This window comes from Synchiropus splendidus, chromosome 1 (genome assembly GCF_027744825.2).
Source record: "Synchiropus splendidus isolate RoL2022-P1 chromosome 1, RoL_Sspl_1.0, whole genome shotgun sequence".
NCBI classification, from domain to species: domain Eukaryota; kingdom Metazoa; phylum Chordata; class Actinopteri; order Syngnathiformes; family Callionymidae; genus Synchiropus; species Synchiropus splendidus.
The window spans coordinates 52,970,280-52,990,002 of NC_071334.1; the positions used below are offsets into that span (position 1 = coordinate 52,970,280).

The 19,723-nt window shown below is 42.4% G+C and overlaps 2 protein-coding genes across 8 annotated transcripts; both read right to left on the minus strand.

Annotated features, from left to right (window-relative positions):
- Positions 1-855: 855 nt before the first annotated feature.
- Positions 856-5,759, minus strand: LOC128749587 (O-acyltransferase like protein-like). 4 transcript variants are annotated; one of them, XR_008412950.1, is made up of 5 exons: positions 5,355-5,759; positions 3,864-3,997; positions 2,810-2,942; positions 1,214-2,324; positions 856-1,081 (listed from the first exon to the last, which is right to left on the minus strand). XR_008412950.1 is itself a non-coding variant. In XM_053849350.1 (4 exons), the coding sequence occupies exons 1-4, from the start codon at positions 5,479-5,481 to the stop codon at positions 2,197-2,199; spliced, it is 468 nt and encodes a 155-aa protein (XP_053705325.1). In that variant the 5' UTR covers positions 5,482-5,759; the 3' UTR covers positions 856-2,196. The 4 variants fall into 4 exon arrangements, 3 of the variants coding, with proteins under 3 accessions (XP_053705325.1, XP_053705304.1, XP_053705316.1); XM_053849350.1 differs by having other exon boundaries at positions 856-2,324; positions 2,864-2,942; XM_053849329.1 differs by having other exon boundaries at positions 856-2,324.
- A 7,442-nt stretch (positions 5,760-13,201) lies between these two features.
- On the minus strand, positions 13,202-17,992 carry LOC128749635 (O-acyltransferase like protein-like). Of its 4 annotated transcripts, XR_008412961.1 has the most exons (5): positions 17,701-17,991; positions 16,210-16,343; positions 15,156-15,288; positions 13,560-14,670; positions 13,202-13,427 (listed from the first exon to the last, which is right to left on the minus strand). XR_008412961.1 is itself a non-coding variant. In XM_053849440.1 (4 exons), exons 1-4 carry the CDS (start codon positions 17,825-17,827, stop codon positions 14,543-14,545), a joined length of 468 nt encoding a protein of 155 aa, XP_053705415.1. In that variant the 5' UTR covers positions 17,828-17,992; the 3' UTR covers positions 13,202-14,542. The 4 variants fall into 4 exon arrangements, 3 of the variants coding, with proteins under 3 accessions (XP_053705415.1, XP_053705392.1, XP_053705405.1); XM_053849440.1 differs by having other exon boundaries at positions 13,202-14,670; positions 15,210-15,288; positions 17,701-17,992; XM_053849417.1 differs by having other exon boundaries at positions 13,202-14,670.
- Between the last annotated feature and the right edge of the window lie 1,731 nt (positions 17,993-19,723).

A 19,723-nucleotide genomic window follows, 5' to 3' on the forward strand; every position in this document is an offset into this window, starting at 1 on the left:
ATGGTACCACAAACGCCAAATGTTCCCACAAGGCGGTGTTTTCACAAAAATTGGACCTTACTTGGACAGATATGCTTAAAACATACATTGACAGACACACACGTTTGCCTTGGCTACTTTTGTGAGGACCTCTCGTTGTCATCATGCTTTCCTCAGCCTCTCACCCTTAACCATCCAAAACACATGGCTAGCCTTAACCAGGACTCTGACCCAAACTTGCTGATTTCTAACCCTCTTAAACTCAACAGTATGGCAAAACATGCCCTCTTGAGGACCAATCATGCAATCAAGTTCTCTGTACTTCTACTTCCTGGTTCCAGTGTAATGTGCCAGATGGTTGCTTTTGGTGCCTTGGATAAGTTATGACAAAAAGGTTGGTGACCGCTGGTGTACAGGGTCAGTTTGCCACCCACAGGATGCTTGACATCAGGATCGCCTGGCCCCAAACTACAATGCCACCGACTGCTATTGTGGAGGGGATTTTTTTAACCCCCCCTTTTCATTTTGGGTGTAAGGCTACATTATATTGTGTAATGTTTTGATCCCGAGATCAAATGGGCTTATGTAAATTCACTTTGTGATGAAGGACAACTTTCTTGAAGAGTCAGGGTATTCCTGAGGCTGAAATACTGCTACCCGGAAAACCAACTACCGTGGATTATATCTGGTCCGACCTGCCACAATTCACCTTCAGCCCACCACAACCCATATTCAACCCTTTAATAGCCCACCTCCAGCCCATATTTAGTCCGCTGACAGCCCACCTTCGTCCTACCTTCAGCCCACCAACACTGCGATGATGCTGATCTGCTTATCTGTCGATTTGTTTTCAACCACATTCATTTGGTAGAGAGGAGCCGTATGGGAACTGTCTGCTGCCATGCGTGCAGTTGTGTGAGAGTTGGCAGCCCAACTAGAGGGTACTGGGCGACATTCCCCACCTGGAGCTGTAGGTCTTTGGGTCTGCCCTCATAGCTTGTTGTCCTTATTCTCTGCCATCGACTTGGAAGCGGGGTTGTATGGTTTGCCATGGCGGGCAGCTGCTAGTGCAAAGCAGGCCTTGCAGTCCCTGCGTGGTGCTCTGGTCCCAGGCATAGAGAGCATCAGTGGTGAAGGTGAGAATCTAACAAACCGTGACATCACCGGGGGTGTGTCGTCCTCCCTGTTTACAGATTCTGTTACATACAATACAATACACACACTCGTTTCATACCAGACGCATCCGACATCATTGCATTGTCTCTTCTTCATTGCAATGCGTGAGACTTCAGGTGGGGGGGCGTGTCTCAAGTCTGTGAAGGTCTGCTGATGTGGAGCGGAAGGAACGTTGACAGTCTTTATTAGGATCTTTTTATCTGTCAAAAAACTGTAAATCGCCTCGTCATTTTCTTAGACATTTTGGATGGGTTCTTGGTAAAATTGGTTAGAGTTGTTTTGGTACATTTCTCAGATCACTATTGAAGTTCTCAAAAGTACTTGTTTAAACTGCACATCAGGGTGTCACTTATGCACCTCATAGATGTGGTTTCTCATGTCTTTGATCAAGTGGAAAATGCTTTTGACAACATGCGTCTGTTGAGTAGTCTCACCCCTCACAACATTTAGGCATTAGTGCTTCGCACAAGTCCTTCTATGCAAAATGGTTGACCATGTCTTCATTTGTCAATAAATTCCCATTCAACTTATTCCATAAATCTGCTGCCAGGTGAATCGTGACTTTCTCTGTTGAAAGGAAATGTGTTCAGCCAAAGAATAAACAATTTGAATAGTTGAATACAATTTGATGATCACCAAAGATCACCAGCCACACACACTGGTGATCTTGTGGCTATCACGGATGCTGCATTTGATGATATCACAGCAGAGGCAGGATAAGATTCTTTCCATATGCCGCATTGCAATGGTCCCTTGCCAACAATCTCGTACACACACAGAAAGAGAAATGCACTTACTGTTTGTCAGCAGCAAGAAAGAACCGAGGACTGTATCAAAGAGACTGAGAAAAACTGGAATTGGAGGTATGCTGCCACCTGCTGGGTGACAGGAACATTTTTGGTTTTTGGTTTGTATTTCCCTTCAGAGCAGAAATATCTTTCCAGCAAGGGCTGACGGAGAATCAAAATGACTGGAGTTTGCCACTGAGAAGGAATTTCATAAACATATAGTACTATGAAACAAGGAGGTTCAAAAACATAATCATAAGAACTTTATTGTTCTGTTTAGTGTCACTTCCACTTCAGAAGAATGAAAGGTCTCTCCACCAACACTGTCACCACATAGCTCAGGACAACGATCAGCGCCACGTGACCCACGAACATATACATCTAGAGAGAAACATGGCAGAATGTTAAAAAGACAGACAGAGATAATTTGTGAGTGTTTTTAAAAGACTCACAAAGTTGATGTCTAAATAGTGTATCGGAGTTTCTTGCAGGCCAATGGAACTGAGATTGATGTTTGGCGATTTGCCTGGGACACAGCATGTTATACTGTTACCTCAGTGAATATTGTCACTAGCATAATCTCACAATGTGTATCATGAATGGCAATCCAGCAAAAAACCTCCCACCACTCGGACTAGACATCCCACAGTGACACTGTGACAGTGTGAGTCACATTTATTGTTTTTGAGTTTTTATTATTATTATTTTATTATTTTATTGAGTGTTTAAATCCATTGTGCAACTGAGATTTAGTCCAGTGTTCCTCAACCCTGATAAAGCTTCAACACATCAGTATTTGTGGCTTACAAAAGCCCCAAGTTCAACCTGAGAAGCAGCGCAAGAGAACGTCCCAAGTGTCCTCCTACCTCTGGATAAAGAGTGGAAGAGATAGATCTTTTCAGCACACAAGTCAAAGTTACCCCGTAGCACCATCATGTGAACCTGTGTTTTACTGCAGGAGTCAGGAACACAGATCCCCACAAAGTGAACAGCTCTGCCCTGAAAGAAAAAAATGATCCTAGTAAAACGCATCCATGTGTGGTGATCATGTCATCTATTACCTTCAATTTATTACTTCACTTGTTTTCAAAATCAAAAACTATTTCACATTTCAGAAAATATATATGTAAAAACCATAACACAAAACATGCGAAAAAACAACAACAAACATTTGAAGGCATTACAGTGCTTATAAGCTTTTGTCTCTTCAGGGAGAAAGTTTGGCATCTTTGATGGAAAATGCTTGTTGGCTCTGCAGCCACAACAAACCATTCTACTGGCTGTACTTCCAATATGTCTCTGCTGTGGCTCGCGGCTGTCCTCATTCTATTTCAGTCAGAGCACAGACGCATGAATTCAGCCTAATGGCGTGCACTTGGGAAACAAGGTTGGTCCTGGTCACGAAAGAGACACACCCTGTTGCAATAATGCTTTAATATATGATAGTAATAGCACTGTATGTGATGAAATTGCTTTAAAAGACGATCTATTCCACCTTTTCTGACCTGACCGTGCATAAGCAAGTCCCTCATGACCGTGGTCTGTTTTGAAGGTATTGCTTCATGTACTTCTCCCTGTCTGAAATCTTGCGAATGAGAGGTGACTCGAGCCAAGCACGTGATGTCACACGTGATGCTTAACCCTGACACCACAGCAGCTTGAAACCTGGTCATCTCCTTACCGTCTGCATTGGATCAGCTCAGCGATCAACTCATGATTTAAGTTATTTGTGTTTCACACTGCTGTGATCCAAGCAAACTTGCATCAGGTAAAATGACCTGCTTGGGAAATGATCTGCGATCCACTCAAAGCGCCTAAACATTGCACTGTGTTTGTGATCAAATAAAACTCAATTTGCGTCACATTTTTGTTGCGAGTGAAGTTAAGGGTTCTAGTTTTGTGAGACCATTGAATCATTACCTGAGAAATAAATACTTGGCAGTATTGTCCAGAGAAAGATGCAGTTTGGACAGAAAGGCATTCATGTAGTGAACCAGGTTGGTTGACGTTGCCTCCGACAACTCCACTTCCCATCTTTCCGAATGAATCATACACTACAATGAGAAACAACCACATCAGAGAAGAATTACTCAAGAAAAGCAGCAAAGATTTTCTGTATTTCATTTTTTTCTCTCGCTCACTCTCATTTCATTTTACAGCAACCGATAAAAATAATAACTCCTGTCTGACTGAAAGTCTCCTCTGTTGAAACACACCGTGTCTCCATTGAAATGGATTGATATACTTTTAATCCCAGAAATGCACTTTGATTTTGCTTCAACATGAAACTTCTCTAAGTGGAGGAGTGGGCTTCCTCTTCTACAGGGCTTTTTAGCCCAACTCACTCAATGTCCAGAATATCATCCAGAGGAGGTTGCTTCTCATGAATGCATTTCTTTTATGTGTACGCTCCAATAACCATAGCAGGGAGGAGGCGTTTTTTAAGAGGAGTGAGGAGGTGTTTTTTATGAATATAAATGGTCTTTTAAAAAACAGTTAGATGGAGGACCTTTTAATTATTATTGGCTGGCGATTTTTGACTGAACTAAAAGGAGTTTACCTGTCCTCATTTCAGAGAGAGCTGGATCTCCTCAGCTAGACTTGACAGTATTTACTGTTTCAAACTTCATTCTGATGTTTTCAAATGTTCACGTAGCTTACTTGTTGTTTACCATTGTGTGCTTTTATGTCATATTTATATAAGAAATGTGATCAGAAAAGCGCTTACTGGAATTTTAACAGTGTTTTATGGCGATAGTAACAGTGTTTTATGGCGATAGTAGCTTCAGTAAAGCTTTTATTTCTTGACATTTGTATCACCCATTGACCAACTGTTGGATTTTGAACATTTTAAACATGTTTGGCCTGTAACAAACAGAAAATGATCATTTGTAAATTTTCACACTTCCACATCAATTGGAACGAAGTGCCCCTTTCTGTATTACATTTAACACAAGATTCCGATATGTATGGATTAAAAAAAAATGGCACAATTTGACTGGTGTAATGCAAATAAAGCAATGCCAGTAGTCTGAACCTTGTGTTGACCATTTGGGTGGAGATAAAAAAAAAAAACGAGGTTGCTTCCTGTTCCTCAACCGATTTCTTGGTTACAAGATCATTTCTCCAAGTCTGAAGACTCTCCTTTGATCCAAATAATAATAGATTATAAAAATTTGATAACCGACCTGTTTTATTGAGATTTTGGATCGTGGAAAACCGGTCGTTCCAAGTAAAATGTTCATATTGACATTAAGGACATTAAAATACTCTTGCGGTATACATTTTAAATCATGCTTAAACCTTTATGTGTCCAAAGTGTAAATTCATAAACATCAACTCTAAAATTTTTCATTGTCTTTTCATGTCTATGTGTGTGTGTGTGTGTGTGTGTGTTAGGATTGTACTTACTGACAACAGCAAAATCCTTTGGATTGTTCTGACTGAGTTCCTGGAGAAAAACATCTGTGTCATTCTTACATTTTTCCAGGGCAGAGCAGGTCACGATCAGCAGCAGCAACACGTATCCCGCAGCCATTGTGACTTCTCACTCCAAGACAAACACACAGCAGGTTTAAGTATCATTGGTTTGTGCAGTCAGTGACCGGATTCGGGGTAGATACAGAGAAGATGCACACAGGAAGACCAGACAGAACCTTGCCAAAATAAAACAGGACCCGAACAAGAAAAAGACAACAGAAAGTAGACATTTTTGAAGTTTTAATTAATAGGTTTCCCGCAGATCCTTAAAACGTCTTAAAGGTCATTGCGTTCATGAATTAAAATCAAGGCCTTAAAATGCATTAAAAAGTCTTGAACAAAATGTCAAATGTCCTCTGAGGTGACAAAAGCTCTGTGAGACCACTGACGATATTCTGCCAACCCACTCCACTTTTCTCAGAAGCGCCATGAAAATTCAACTCAAGTCGCAACTATTTTCACTCTCCAACCCATGTGTCACATGTTTCCTCTTCATTTGAGCATTTCTTTGTTGTTTGTTGTCATGTATCTAGCGTGTGACCCAGTCTGTATAACTTCAACGCTGTATCCAAGATGGAGAATAGTATTGACTCTTGCAGTGAGTGTTCATTATTATATTATAGTTTTTTATTATTATTATCTGAAAAGCAAAGTCTGAAATATAAAAAATGCCATGAGAACATGAACTTTCTTTGGCAAACATGTAAATATGTTCTCAACTATTTATGCAACATTTTAAGAAAAAACAAACACATTGGATATTCGGTATTCAGCTAAGAATTTTAAATTGTATTTGGCTTCGGTCGCAAAGTTTCAATTCACTGCATCCCTACTTAAAAATGTGAACGCAAAGGGAATTTCTTATGTTCGTTTCGAATTTCAAATTATTTGGTAACATTTATTCATGTATTGAAAATAATTTACACATTGACTCTTGAGCGCGAACAAACAGTGAAGTGGTTGCTCTCAGGATTTTCAGAGCAGATGCACGGTGTGGTTCATGTAAGCGAACTTCTGATCGAGTTGTTTACTTTGGTCCACCTTGCTAGGAGTAAATTCAATCAGAATTGACTCTCCAACCAACCTAACCCTACATATTTGATGTGGTGTTTTTAATTGTTCACTTCAACTTTGAAAAGTCTTATAAAGTCTTGAATTTAACTGGCCTTTAGTTGTAGGAACACACACACAATATGTTTATGCTCATGATTGCCAGGTTTATTTTCCAGAGGCACAAAGCCGCACTATCAAGGAATGAGTCAATAATGACTCACTCGTGGTTCACAAGTTAGAAAGTTGTCCAACTGTCATCCAACTGTCTGGTGACGGTAGTGTGTTCTGGCAGCCAAAGTGTGCTGGCAAAGTCTTAAATTCCAGGAACATTTTTAGTCCCAGATCAAAACAGTGCATTTACACATTCTGTAAATAAGTTTGACATTGATTTATATATTGACAAAACAACAACAAAAAGAGATGAGGAGCTGTACAAAACTCAACTTAAATCCATGACAAATCCGACAAAAAGTGCTTCTGTCTGAAGGAAAACTTGACTCGATGTGACACAGAGTGAACACATGAACACAGAAACAGAGGAGCAGATATGGTCCAGACACCAGGTGCAGTCAATGACGGGATTAGGGGTAGATGCAGACAAGATGGACACAGGAAGACCAGACAGACCCTCACCAAAATAAAACAGGAAGTGAATGACAAAAAGGCAACAGAAAGTGTTTTGAAGTTTTAATCCTCAAATTGAGGCTCAAATTTGTGGGGAGCAGTGTTTATGGAATTGAATCCACATTTTAATAGTATTTACTATAGTAGAACTGGAAAATGTTTTATATTTATTTATTTATAGTTCAAAGATTTATTTATCGGAGCACAGATCATGGTAATTGGGGACATTGATGGAAGTGAAGCGAGTTCCACTGTAGCCTGTGTAGAGGCCTCTTTATCCTGGAATGCTGTGATCCAGTGTGGCAACTTGGAAATGTACTAATGAAGGAAACAATTTGATATATTTATCTAACTTATTGAAAAGGCATTTTGGGATCCAGACAAGAAGCAATTGAAACAAAGAGAGAAATCCTGCCAATATGGTCACTGTTATTTAACTCTGGCTTCTAGGGTGATGGGGGGGCTTGACCATCTGTCCAAGTCGTCTCTGGTTTTGTCTCAGATCCAACAGATCCAAATTGGACAGTTTTGCTTTATAGGAGCTAGTTCTCTGTTCACCTAAATATGCAAAAGATTTATTTTTAAACTGAAATGGTTTATTGTACATGGTTCATTGTACATGTAGTGAAATTCTGAATAAAGTATGAAATTAAAAAATAATGTTTTGTATTCCAAATTGAGTGATTTGGCTGAATTATTGGGAAAATGACACTTTTATTCAAGTTTAATTTGTAACCAGCTATACTACTGAACCTTTCAAGCAGGTTTATGAGGTTATGGATTGTTCAGTAAGGTAAGGTAAGGTAAGGTAACTTTTATTGTCAAATATGCTACAGTACGAGACATATAGCATGGATGAAATATCTGTTCTCACAGACCTGGACACGGCATACAATCACAGACGAACATAAAGATCACAGACAGCAGGATACATGCAACAAAATCGTCACATCGGTCCATCAACCACTGGGAGGAGCACCTAGCTCATGGCAGCATGGCAACATCCTCTGCCCCTGTGGATGGAGCCAAAAGTGCCTGGTGCAGACCCGGGGGCAGAGCAGGGAGGGAGTTCAGCATCATGACAGCCTGGTGGATGAAGCTGTCTCTCAGTCTGCTAGTTCGTGCGCGGTGACTCTGGAACCTTCGCCCTGATGGTAGCAGCGTGAAGAGGCGGTGCGACGGGTGGGTGGGGTCTCCTGCGATCCTCAGGGCTCTCCGAGTGAGGCGAGTCTTGTAGATGTCCAGGAGGGATGGAAGAGGGACCCCGATGATCTTCTCAGCAGTCTTCACCACGCGCTGCAGGGTCTTGCGGCAGGCGATGGTACAAGAGACGAACCACACTGTGATGCAGCTGGTCAGAACGCTCTCAATCGTGCCTCTGTAGAAGGTGCACATGATGGGGGACGGAACTCCGGCTCTCTTCAGCTTCCGCAGGAAGTACAGGCGCTGCTGGGCTTTCTTGGCCAGTGCCGTGGTGTTGGTGTTCCAGGTCAGGTCCTGGGAAATGTGAACACCCAAGAACTTGGTGCTGGTGACCTGCTCCACTGCGGCACCACCGATGAGCAGCGGGGGATGCAGGACAGGTCGTCTCCTGAAATCCACCACCATCTCCTTGGTCTTCTCCACGTTCAGGCAAAGGTTGTTGTCATCGCACCACTGGACCAGGTGGCACACCTCGCTCCGGTAGTTGGACTCGTCGTCGTTCCTGATGAGGCCCACCACGGTTGTGTCATCTGCAAACTTAATGAAGAGGTTTGAGTCAGACACAGGTGCACAATCATGCGTTAGCAGAGTGAATAAGAGAGGACTCAGTACACATCCCTGAGGAGCTCCAGTGTTCATTGTGATGGTCCCGGAGGTATTCCTGCCAACTCGAACCACCTGTGGTCTGCCTGTGAGGAAGTCCAGTAGCCAGTTGCAGAGGGGGGGGGGGCAAGTCCCAACTGGACCAGCTTGAGGATGAGCTGCTGCGGGATGATGGTGTTGAATGCTGAGCTGAAGTCCAGGAACAGCATTCGGGCGCAAGAGTCTCTCGTCTGCAGGTGGGTGAGGACGGAGTGGACAGCAGTGGAGATGGCAGTCGAGCGATTGGACCGGTATGCGAACTGGTATGGATCTAGAGCAGGAGGGAGAGAGGTCTTGATGTGATGCATGACCAGACGCTCAAAGCACTTCATGATGATGGGAGTGAGTGCTACTGGGCGGTAGTCATTATGGCAGGTGGGAGACTTCGGGACTGGAATGATGAATGCTGCTTTTAGGCATGTTGGAACAACAGCTTGGCTCAGCGAAGTGTTGAAGATGTCTGTGAGGACATCCGTAAGCTCCTCAGCGCAGTCTTTCAGGACCCTTCCCGGGATGTCGTCTGGACCCAAAGCTTTCCTCACGTCGATCCTTCTCAGCGATCTTCGCACCCTGTTCGGAGACAACGACAGTACCTGGTCTTCAGCGGTCAGAGGGATCTTCTGGGCTGGAGTCTTGTTGACTGCCTCGAAGCGAGCAAAGAAGTCATTCAGCTGGTCGAGCAGAAGAGGGGAGTCATCACAGGTCTGCGGTGAGGGCTTGTAATCTGTGATGGTCTGGATCCCCCTCCACAGGTTCCTGGTGTCTCTGCTGTCGCTGAACTGGTCTGCAATCTTCCTGGAATATTGCCACTTCGCCCCTCTGATGCCACGTGCAGCTCTGAAGGCAGCGTTTCGAATCCGCCACAACCTGTGAACCTCACCTGTCATCCATGGCTTCTGATTAGCCCGGATGGAGATGGTTTTGGCGACTGTCACGTCATCAATACACTTCCGGATGTAGGCTGTGACGGTCTCTGTATACTCCTGGAGGTCAACGGTGTTGTTGATAGTGGCTGCCTCTCTGAACATGTTCCAATCTGTGGTGGAGAAGCAGTCCTGGAGTGCTACAGATGATCCTTCGGGCCACACGCGGATCCTCTTCTTAGTGGGCTTTGTGACCTTCACCCGTGGCCTGTATGCTGGAATGAGCAAGACAGTGGTGTGGTCAGAGGCACCAAGCGGAGGCAGGGGGACTGATCTGTAGGCTCCCCTGTGCGCAGTGTAGACGTTGTCCAGGGTGTTGTTGCCTCGTGTGGAGAAGTTTACATGGCTGTGCAGTTGTGGGAGCACACTCTTGGGGTCTGCATGGTTAAAATCCCCAGCCAGGATGAGGAGAGCATCGGGGTGAGCTGTCAGCTGAGTACTGATGAGTTGGTGAAGTTCGTTCAGTGCCTCTCTCTTGCTGTTGTCATTAGAGCTGGGAGGGATGTATACCGCAGCCAGCAGAACAGCAGTGAATTCCCTCGGCAGATAGAAAGGCCGACATTTAATAATCATCACCTCAGCCCGCGGAGAGCAGTGTCTACATACCACAGCAGCGTCACGGCACCAGGCATGGTTGATGTAAACACAGAGTCCCCCACCTTGAGTCTTACCTCCTTCGACGAGAGCCCGGTCGGATCTATAGCATGCTAGCCGCGCTAGCTCGATGGCGTGGTCCGGAACGGTGTCATTGAGCCATGTCTCCACGAACACGAAAGCACAACAATCCCTCACAGACCTGAACGTGGTGCGGAGCAGGCGGATGTCGTCCAGCTTGTTGGCTAGCGAGCGGACATTAGCCATCGTGATGGTGGGGATCGCCGGTCGGAGTGGGCTAGCGGCTAGCCTAGCTCGATGGCCTCCTCGCTTGCCCCGCTTCTGTTTCCTCACGTTCCGCCCGTGTCGCTTCCAATGTGTAACAGGGAAGGAAGTGGTGGACCGATTCAAGTAAAGAAGAGGGTCGTCAGCATATAGGGACATCTTGCGGATTGTACCATTTCTTATGAATCATTCAATATCTTTATTTTTTCTGAAGGCAATTGCGAGCAGCTCTGGGGCTAAATCAAACAAATACAGTGACAGCGAACAGCCTTGAACAGCCTTTAATCCAAAGCCAAACCTTTGCAATACTGCATGCAATAACTCCATTTTACTCAGTCCAAAGCCTTTTTCTCCGTAAAGACACAACATAATCTTAGTTGAATGTCGAGAAGATGGAGAGTGTAAAATAAAGAAGTTGTCTAACATCTGAAAAAGTCTCACTGCCACAAAACCGGTCTGATCATCATCACAGTATCTCAATCTCGTCATCTTGTTTTTCTAGTTTTTAAAACTGTTTTATTTTTGCCCCAAGGAACTGAGGATCATATGTCGTAACTTTACCCTCAATTACTACCTCCCTTATCTGAGAGTCATTGAATGACTATTTAATGGTTGGCCTGCTCTTTCTCCATGTTTGTAGTAATTTTGTCTTTTTTGGAGCAAGTTCTTTTCTGCTTGGTGGATGGAGAGATTGTTAAATTCCATCTGTAACAAGAGGCGATCTTTATACTGTTCATTTGTGGGAGATGCTGCATGGTTTTGTCGCCATCTACACATAGGTGATAGAGCATTTCTGACTCTTGCACCCAAGTTCTGGAACAGATTACCTCCAAGTGTCAGACAGGCGCCCTGTTACCTGGTTTTTAAATCACACACCGCTTCTCTCACCTTCAACTGGCTGTAACTCATCCTTATGACATCTACAAACTGTAAGATGATGAACCTGTTTCTTAATCTTGTCTAGTATGTTTCGTCTGCAATTATTTGTTTTCCTACTTAACATATTCAGCACTTTGGCTTCCCCCGTGGATATTTTTAAAGTGCAATGCAAATACAGTTGATTGAATATTGGTACACAAACTTTGTGTGAGTGTTGGAACAAATTTACAAGTCACAAGTCGGCATAGATGCATAGATGTGTGATAACAATATTGGGTAATATCAGGCAAATCTGTCAGCTCCTATTATCCTTCACGGTCCTCACTTTGTCAAGCCTCATCCTGAGGGTTAAAACTACAAAATAGCCTGGTTATTATAATAGGGCTTTAGTTTGGTTCAGAGTAAAGGTTCGGTTTAGCCATTTGTTTGCGATGGTTAGGTTGGGGAAAGGGTTATGTCAATGCATGCCAATGATGGTGCTCTCGAAGATAAGACAAACGTGTGTGTCTGTGTGTGTGTGTGTGTGTGTGCATAGGTCTTTGTGGGGTCTGCTCATTTCCATACTGCTTTCCATGAACTCTCTCCCTTAACTTAACCATCCAAAACAAATGGCTAAACTTAACCAGGACTCTGAACCAAACTTAAACCTGATTATAATGACCTTGTTGTTTTGAAGGCTTCACCGTCAAATTGACGCGGAACCGTGTTGTGATCCTCCAAAATGGTACCACAAACGCCAAATGTTCCCACAAGGCGGTGTTTTCACAAAAATTGGACCTTACTTGGACAGATATGCTTAAAACATACATTAACAGACACACACGTTTGCCTTGGCTACTTTTGTGAGGACCTCTCGTTGTCATCATGCTTTCCTCAGCCTCTCACCCTTAACCATCCAAAACACATGGCTAGCCTTAACCAGGACTCTGACCCAAACTTGCTGATTTCTAACCCTCTAAACTCAACAGTATGGCAAAACATGCCCTCTTGAGGACCAATCATGCAATCAAGTTCTCTGTACTTCTACTTGTTGGTTCCAGTGTAATGTGCCAGATGGTTGCTTTTGGTGCCTTGGATAAGTTATGACAAAAAGGTTGGTGACCGCTGGTGTACAGGGTCAGTTTGCCACCCACAGGATGCTTGACATCAGGATCGCCTGGCCCCAAACTACAATGCCACCGACTGCTATTGTGGAGGGGATTTTTTTAACCCCCCCTTTTCATTTTGGGTGTAAGGCTACATTATATTGTGTAATGTTTTGATCCCGAGATCAAATGGGCTTATGTAAATTCACTTTGTGATGAAGGACAACTTTCTTGAAGAGTCAGGGTATTCCTGAGGCTGAAATACTGCTACCCGGAAAACCAACTACCGTGGATTATATCTGGTCCGACCTGCCACAATTCACCTTCAGCCCACCACAACCCATATTCAACCCTTTAATAGCCCACCTCCAGCCCATATTTAGTCCGCTGACAGCCCACCTTCGTCCTACCTTCAGCCCACCAACACTGCGATGATGCTGATCTGCTTATCTGTCGATTTGTTTTCAACCACATTCATTTGGTAGAGAGGAGCCGTATGGGAACTGTCTGCTGCCATGCGTGCAGTTGTGTGAGAGTTGGCAGCCCAACTAGAGGGTACTGGGCGACATTCCCCACCTGGAGCTGTAGGTCTTTGGGTCTGCCCTCATAGCTTGTTGTCCTTATTCTCTGCCATCGACTTGGAAGCGGGGTTGTATGGTTTGCCATGGCGGGCAGCTGCTAGTGCAAAGCAGGCCTTGCAGTCCCTGCGTGGTGCTCTGGTCCCAGGCATAGAGAGCATCAGTGGTGAAGGTGAGAATCTAACAAACCGTGACATCACCGGGGGTGTGTCGTCCTCCCTGTTTACAGATTCTGTTACATACAATACAATACACACACTCGTTTCATACCAGACGCATCCGACATCATTGCATTGTCTCTTCTTCATTGCAATGCGTGAGACTTCAGGTGGGGGGGCGTGTCTCAAGTCTGTGAAGGTCTGCTGATGTGGAGCGGAAGGAACGTTGACAGTCTTTATTAGGATCTTTTTATCTGTCAAAAAACTGTAAATCGCCTCGTCATTTTCTTAGACATTTTGGATGGGTTCTTGGTAAAATTGGTTAGAGTTGTTTTGGTACATTTCTCAGATCACTATTGAAGTTCTCAAAAGTACTTGTTTAAACTGCACATCAGGGTGTCACTTATGCACCTCATAGATGTGGTTTCTCATGTCTTTGATCAAGTGGAAAATGCTTTTGACAACATGCGTCTGTTGAGTAGTCTCACCCCTCACAACATTTAGGCATTAGTGCTTCGCACAAGTCCTTCTATGCAAAATGGTTGACCATGTCTTCATTTGTCAATAAATTCCCATTCAACTTATTCCATAAATCTGCTGCCAGGTGAATCGTGACTTTCTCTGTTGAAAGGAAATGTGTTCAGCCAAAGAATAAACAATTTGAATAGTTGAATACAATTTGATGATCACCAAAGATCACCAGCCACACACACTGGTGATCTTGTGGCTATCACGGATGCTGCATTTGATGATATCACAGCAGAGGCAGGATAAGATTCTTTCCATATGCCGCATTGCAATGGTCCCTTGCCAACAATCTCGTACACACACAGAAAGAGAAATGCACTTACTGTTTGTCAGCAGCAAGAAAGAACCGAGGACTGTATCAAAGAGACTGAGAAAAACTGGAATTGGAGGTATGCTGCCACCTGCTGGGTGACAGGAACATTTTTGGTTTTTGGTTTGTATTTCCCTTCAGAGCAGAAATATCTTTCCAGCAAGGGCTGACGGAGAATCAAAATGACTGGAGTTTGCCACTGAGAAGGAATTTCATAAACATATAGTACTATGAAACAAGGAGGTTCAAAAACATAATCATAAGAACTTTATTGTTCTGTTTAGTGTCACTTCCACTTCAGAAGAATGAAAGGTCTCTCCACCAACACTGTCACCACATAGCTCAGGACAACGATCAGCGCCACGTGACCCACGAACATATACATCTAGAGAGAAACATGGCAGAATGTTAAAAAGACAGACAGAGATAATTTGTGAGTGTTTTTAAAAGACTCACAAAGTTGATGTCTAAATAGTGTATCGGAGTTTCTTGCAGGCCAATGGAACTGAGATTGATGTTTGGCGATTTGCCTGGGACACAGCATGTTATACTGTTACCTCAGTGAATATTGTCACTAGCATAATCTCACAATGTGTATCATGAATGGCAATCCAGCAAAAAACCTCCCACCACTCGGACTAGACATCCCACAGTGACACTGTGACAGTGTGAGTCACATTTATTGTTTTTGAGTTTTTATTATTATTATTTTATTATTTTATTGAGTGTTTAAATCCATTGTGCAACTGAGATTTAGTCCAGTGTTCCTCAACCCTGATAAAGCTTCAACACATCAGTATTTGTGGCTTACAAAAGCCCCAAGTTCAACCTGAGAAGCAGCGCAAGAGAACGTCCCAAGTGTCCTCCTACCTCTGGATAAAGAGTGGAAGAGATAGATCTTTTCAGCACACAAGTCAAAGTTACCCCGTAGCACCATCATGTGAACCTGTGTTTTACTGCAGGAGTCAGGAACACAGATCCCCACAAAGTGAACAGCTCTGCCCTGAAAGAAAAAAATGATCCTAGTAAAACGCATCCATGTGTGGTGATCATGTCATCTATTACCTTCAATTTATTACTTCACTTGTTTTCAAAATCAAAAACTATTTCACATTTCAGAAAATATATATGTAAAAACCATAACACAAAACATGCGAAAAAACAACAACAAACATTTGAAGGCATTACAGTGCTTATAAGCTTTTGTCTCTTCAGGGAGAAAGTTTGGCATCTTTGATGGAAAATGCTTGTTGGCTCTGCAGCCACAACAAACCATTCTACTGGCTGTACTTCCAATATGTCTCTGCTGTGGCTCGCGGCTGTCCTCATTCTATTTCAGTCAGAGCACAGACGCATGAATTCAGCCTAATGGCGTGCACTTGGGAAACAAGGTTGGTCCTGGTCACGAAAGAGACACACCCTGTTGCAATAATGCTTTAATATATGATAGTAATAGCACTGTATGTGATGAAATTGCTTTAAAAGACGATCTATTCCACCTTTTCTGACCTGACCGTGCATAAGCAAGTCCCTCATGACCGTGGTCTGTTTTGAAGGTATTGCTTCATGTACTTCTCCCTGTCTGAAATCTTGCGAATGAGAGGTGACTCGAGCCAAGCACGTGATGTCACACGTGATGCTTAACCCTGACACCACAGCAGCTTGAAACCTGGTCATCTCCTTACCGTCTGCATTGGATCAGCTCAGCGATCAACTCATGATTTAAGTTATTTGTGTTTCACACTGCTGTGATCCAAGCAAACTTGCATCAGGTAAAATGACCTGCTTGGGAAATGATCTGCGATCCACTCAAAGCGCCTAAACATTGCACTGTGTTTGTGATCAAATAAAACTCAATTTGCGTCACATTTTTGTTGCGAGTGAAGTTAAGGGTTCTAGTTTTGTGAGACCATTGAATCATTACCTGAGAAATAAATACTTGGCAGTATTGTCCAGAGAAAGATGCAGTTTGGACAGAAAGGCATTCATGTAGTGAACCAGGTTGGTTGACGTTGCCTCCGACAACTCCACTTCCCATCTTTCCGAATGAATCATACACTACAATGAGAAACAACCACATCAGAGAAGAATTACTCAAGAAAAGCAGCAAAGATTTTCTGTATTTCATTTTTTTCTCTCGCTCACTCTCATTTCATTTTACAGCAACCGATAAAAATAATAACTCCTGTCTGACTGAAAGTCTCCTCTGTTGAAACACACCGTGTCTCCATTGAAATGGATTGATATACTTTTAATCCCAGAAATGCACTTTGATTTTGCTTCAACATGAAACTTCTCTAAGTGGAGGAGTGGGCTTCCTCTTCTACAGGGCTTTTTAGCCCAACTCACTCAATGTCCAGAATATCATCCAGAGGAGGTTGCTTCTCATGAATGCATTTCTTTTATGTGTACGCTCCAATAACCATAGCAGGGAGGAGGCGTTTTTTAAGAGGAGTGAGGAGGTGTTTTTTATGAATATAAATGGTCTTTTAAAAAACAGTTAGATGGAGGACCTTTTAATTATTATTGGCTGGCGATTTTTGACTGAACTAAAAGGAGTTTACCTGTCCTCATTTCAGAGAGAGCTGGATCTCCTCAGCTAGACTTGACAGTATTTACTGTTTCAAACTTCATTCTGATGTTTTCAAATGTTCACGTAGCTTACTTGTTGTTTACCATTGTGTGCTTTTATGTCATATTTATATAAGAAATGTGATCAGAAAAGCGCTTACTGGAATTTTAACAGTGTTTTATGGCGATAGTAACAGTGTTTTATGGCGATAGTAGCTTCAGTAAAGCTTTTATTTCTTGACATTTGTATCACCCATTGACCAACTGTTGGATTTTGAACATTTTAAACATGTTTGGCCTGTAACAAACAGAAAATGATCATTTGTAAATTTTCACACTTCCACATCAATTGGAACGAAGTGCCCCTTTCTGTATTACATTTAACACAAGATTCCGATATGTATGGATTAAAAAAAAATGGCACAATTTGACTGGTGTAATGCAAATAAAGCAATGCCAGTAGTCTGAACCTTGTGTTGACCATTTGGGTGGAGATAAAAAAAAAAAACGAGGTTGCTTCCTGTTCCTCAACCGATTTCTTGGTTACAAGATCATTTCTCCAAGTCTGAAGACTCTCCTTTGATCCAAATAATAATAGATTATAAAAATTTGATAACCGACCTGTTTTATTGAGATTTTGGATCGTGGAAAACCGGTCGTTCCAAGTAAAATGTTCATATTGACATTAAGGACATTAAAATACTCTTGCGGTATACATTTTAAATCATGCTTAAACCTTTATGTGTCCAAAGTGTAAATTCATAAACATCAACTCTAAAATTTTTCATTGTCTTTTCATGTCTATGTGTGTGTGTGTGTGTGTGTGTGTTAGGATTGTACTTACTGACAACAGCAAAATCCTTTGGATTGTTCTGACTGAGTTCCTGGAGAAAAACATCTGTGTCATTCTTACATTTTTCCAGGGCAGAGCAGGTCACGATCAGCAGCAGCAACACGTATCCCGCAGCCATTGTGACTTCTCACTCCAAGACAAACACACAGCAGGTTTAAGTATCATTGGTTTGTGCAGTCAGTGACCGGATTCGGGGTAGATGCAGAGAAGATGCACACAGGAAGACCAGACAGAACCTTGCCAAAATAAAACAGGACCCGAACAAGAAAAAGACAACAGAAAGTAGACATTTTTGAAGTTTTAATTAATAGGTTTCCCGCAGATCCTTAAAAAGTCTTAAAGGTCATTGCGTTCATGAATTAAAATCAAGGCCTTAAAATGCATTAAAAAGTCTTGAACAAAATGTCAAATGTCCTCAGAGGTGACAAAAGCTCTGTGAGACCACTGACGATATTCTGCCAACCCACTCCACTTTTCTCAGAAGCGCCATGAAAATTCAACTCAAGTCGCAACTATTTTCACTCTCCAACCCATGTGTCACATGTTTCCTCTTCATTTGAGCATTTCTTTGTTGTTTGTTGTCATGTATCTAGCGTGTGACCCAGTCTGTATAACTTCAACGCTGTATCCAAGATGGAGAATAGAATTGACTCTTGCAGCGAGTGTTCATTATTATATTATAGTTTTTTATTATTATTATCTGAAAAGCAAAGTCTGAAATATAAAAAATGCCATGAGAACATGAACTTTCTTTGGCAAACATGTAAATATGTTCTCAACTATTCACTGCATCCCTACTTAAAAATGTGAACGCAAAGGGAATTTCTTATGTTCGTTTCGAATTTCAAATTATTTGGTAACATTTATTCATGTATTGAAAATAATTTACACATTGACTCTTGAGCGCGAACAAACAGTGAAGTGGTTGCTCTCAGGATTTTCAGAGCAGATGCACGGTGTGGTTCATGTAAGCGAACTTCTGATCGAGTTGTTTACTTTGGTCCACCTTGCTAGGAGTAAATTCAATCAGAATTGACTCTCCAACCAACCTAACCCTACGTATTTGATGTGGTGTTTTTAATTGTTCACTTCAACTTTGAAAAGTCTTATGAAGTCTTGAATTTAACTGGCCTTTAGTTGTAGGAACCCTGTTTAATCCTCAAATTGAAGCTCAAATTTGTGGGCGCCAGCGAAGGGTCCCCACATGCAGGTGTATTTCCAAGAATCGATCCTCACAGGTATAACTCTACAAATTCAAACACACACACAATATGTTTATGCTCATGATTGCCAGGTTTATTTTCCAGAGGCACAAAGCCGCACTATCAAGGAATGAGTCAATAATGACTCACTCGTGGTTCACAAGTTAGAAAGTTGTCCAACTGTCATCCAACTGTTTGGTGACGGTAGTGTGTTCTGGCAGCCAGTCAAAGTGTGCTGGCAAAGTCTTAAATTCCAGGAACATTTTTAGTCCCAGATCAAAACAGTGCAGTTACACATTCTGTAAATAAGTTTGACATTGATTTATATATTGACAAAACAACAACAAAAAGAGATGAGGAGCTGTACAAAACTCAACTTAAATCCATGACAAATCCGACAAAAAGTGCTTCTGTCTGAAGGAAAACTTGACTCAATGTGACACAGAGTGAACACGAACTCAGAAACAGAGGAGCAGATATGGTCCAGACACCAGGTGCAGTCAATGACGGGATTAGGGGTAGATGCACACAAGATGCACACAGGAAGACCAGACAGAACCTCACCAAAATAAAATAGGAAGTGAATGACAAAGTGTTTTGAAGTTTTAATCCTCAAATTGAGGCTCAAATTTGTGGGGAGCAGTGTTTATGGAATTGAATCCACATTTTAATAGCATTTACTATAGTAGAACTGGGAAATGTTTTATATTTATTTATTTATAGTTCAAAGATTTGTTTATCGGAGCACAGATCATGGTAATTGGGGACATTGATGGAAGTGAAGCGAGTTCCACTGTAGCCTGTGTAGAGGC

What these genes read in the sequence shown, in the direction of transcription:
- LOC128749635 (XM_053849417.1), bottom strand. Translation starts at nt 17,827, where the DNA reads ATGGCTGCGGGATACGTGTTGCTGCTGCTGATCGTGACCTGCTCTGCC. An exon ending in AAAGGATTTTGCTGTTGTCA is followed by an intron (nt 16,344 to 17,700) that starts GTAAGTACAATC and finishes TTCTCATTGTAG; the next exon opens with TGTATGATTCATTCGGAAAG. An exon ending in GCCAAGTATTTATTTCTCAG is followed by an intron (nt 15,289 to 16,209) that starts GTAATGATTCAA and finishes TTTTTCTTTCAG; the next exon opens with GGCAGAGCTGTTCACTTTGT.
- LOC128749587 (XM_053849329.1), bottom strand. Translation starts at nt 5,481, where the DNA reads ATGGCTGCGGGATACGTGTTGCTGCTGCTGATCGTGACCTGCTCTGCC. An exon ending in GCCAAGTATTTATTTCTCAG is followed by an intron (nt 2,943 to 3,863) that starts GTAATGATTCAA and finishes TTTTTCTTTCAG; the next exon opens with GGCAGAGCTGTTCACTTTGT. An exon ending in CTTCCACTCTTTATCCAGAG is followed by an intron (nt 2,325 to 2,809) that starts GTAGGAGGACAC and finishes GTTTCTCTCTAG; the next exon opens with ATGTATATGTTCGTGGGTCA.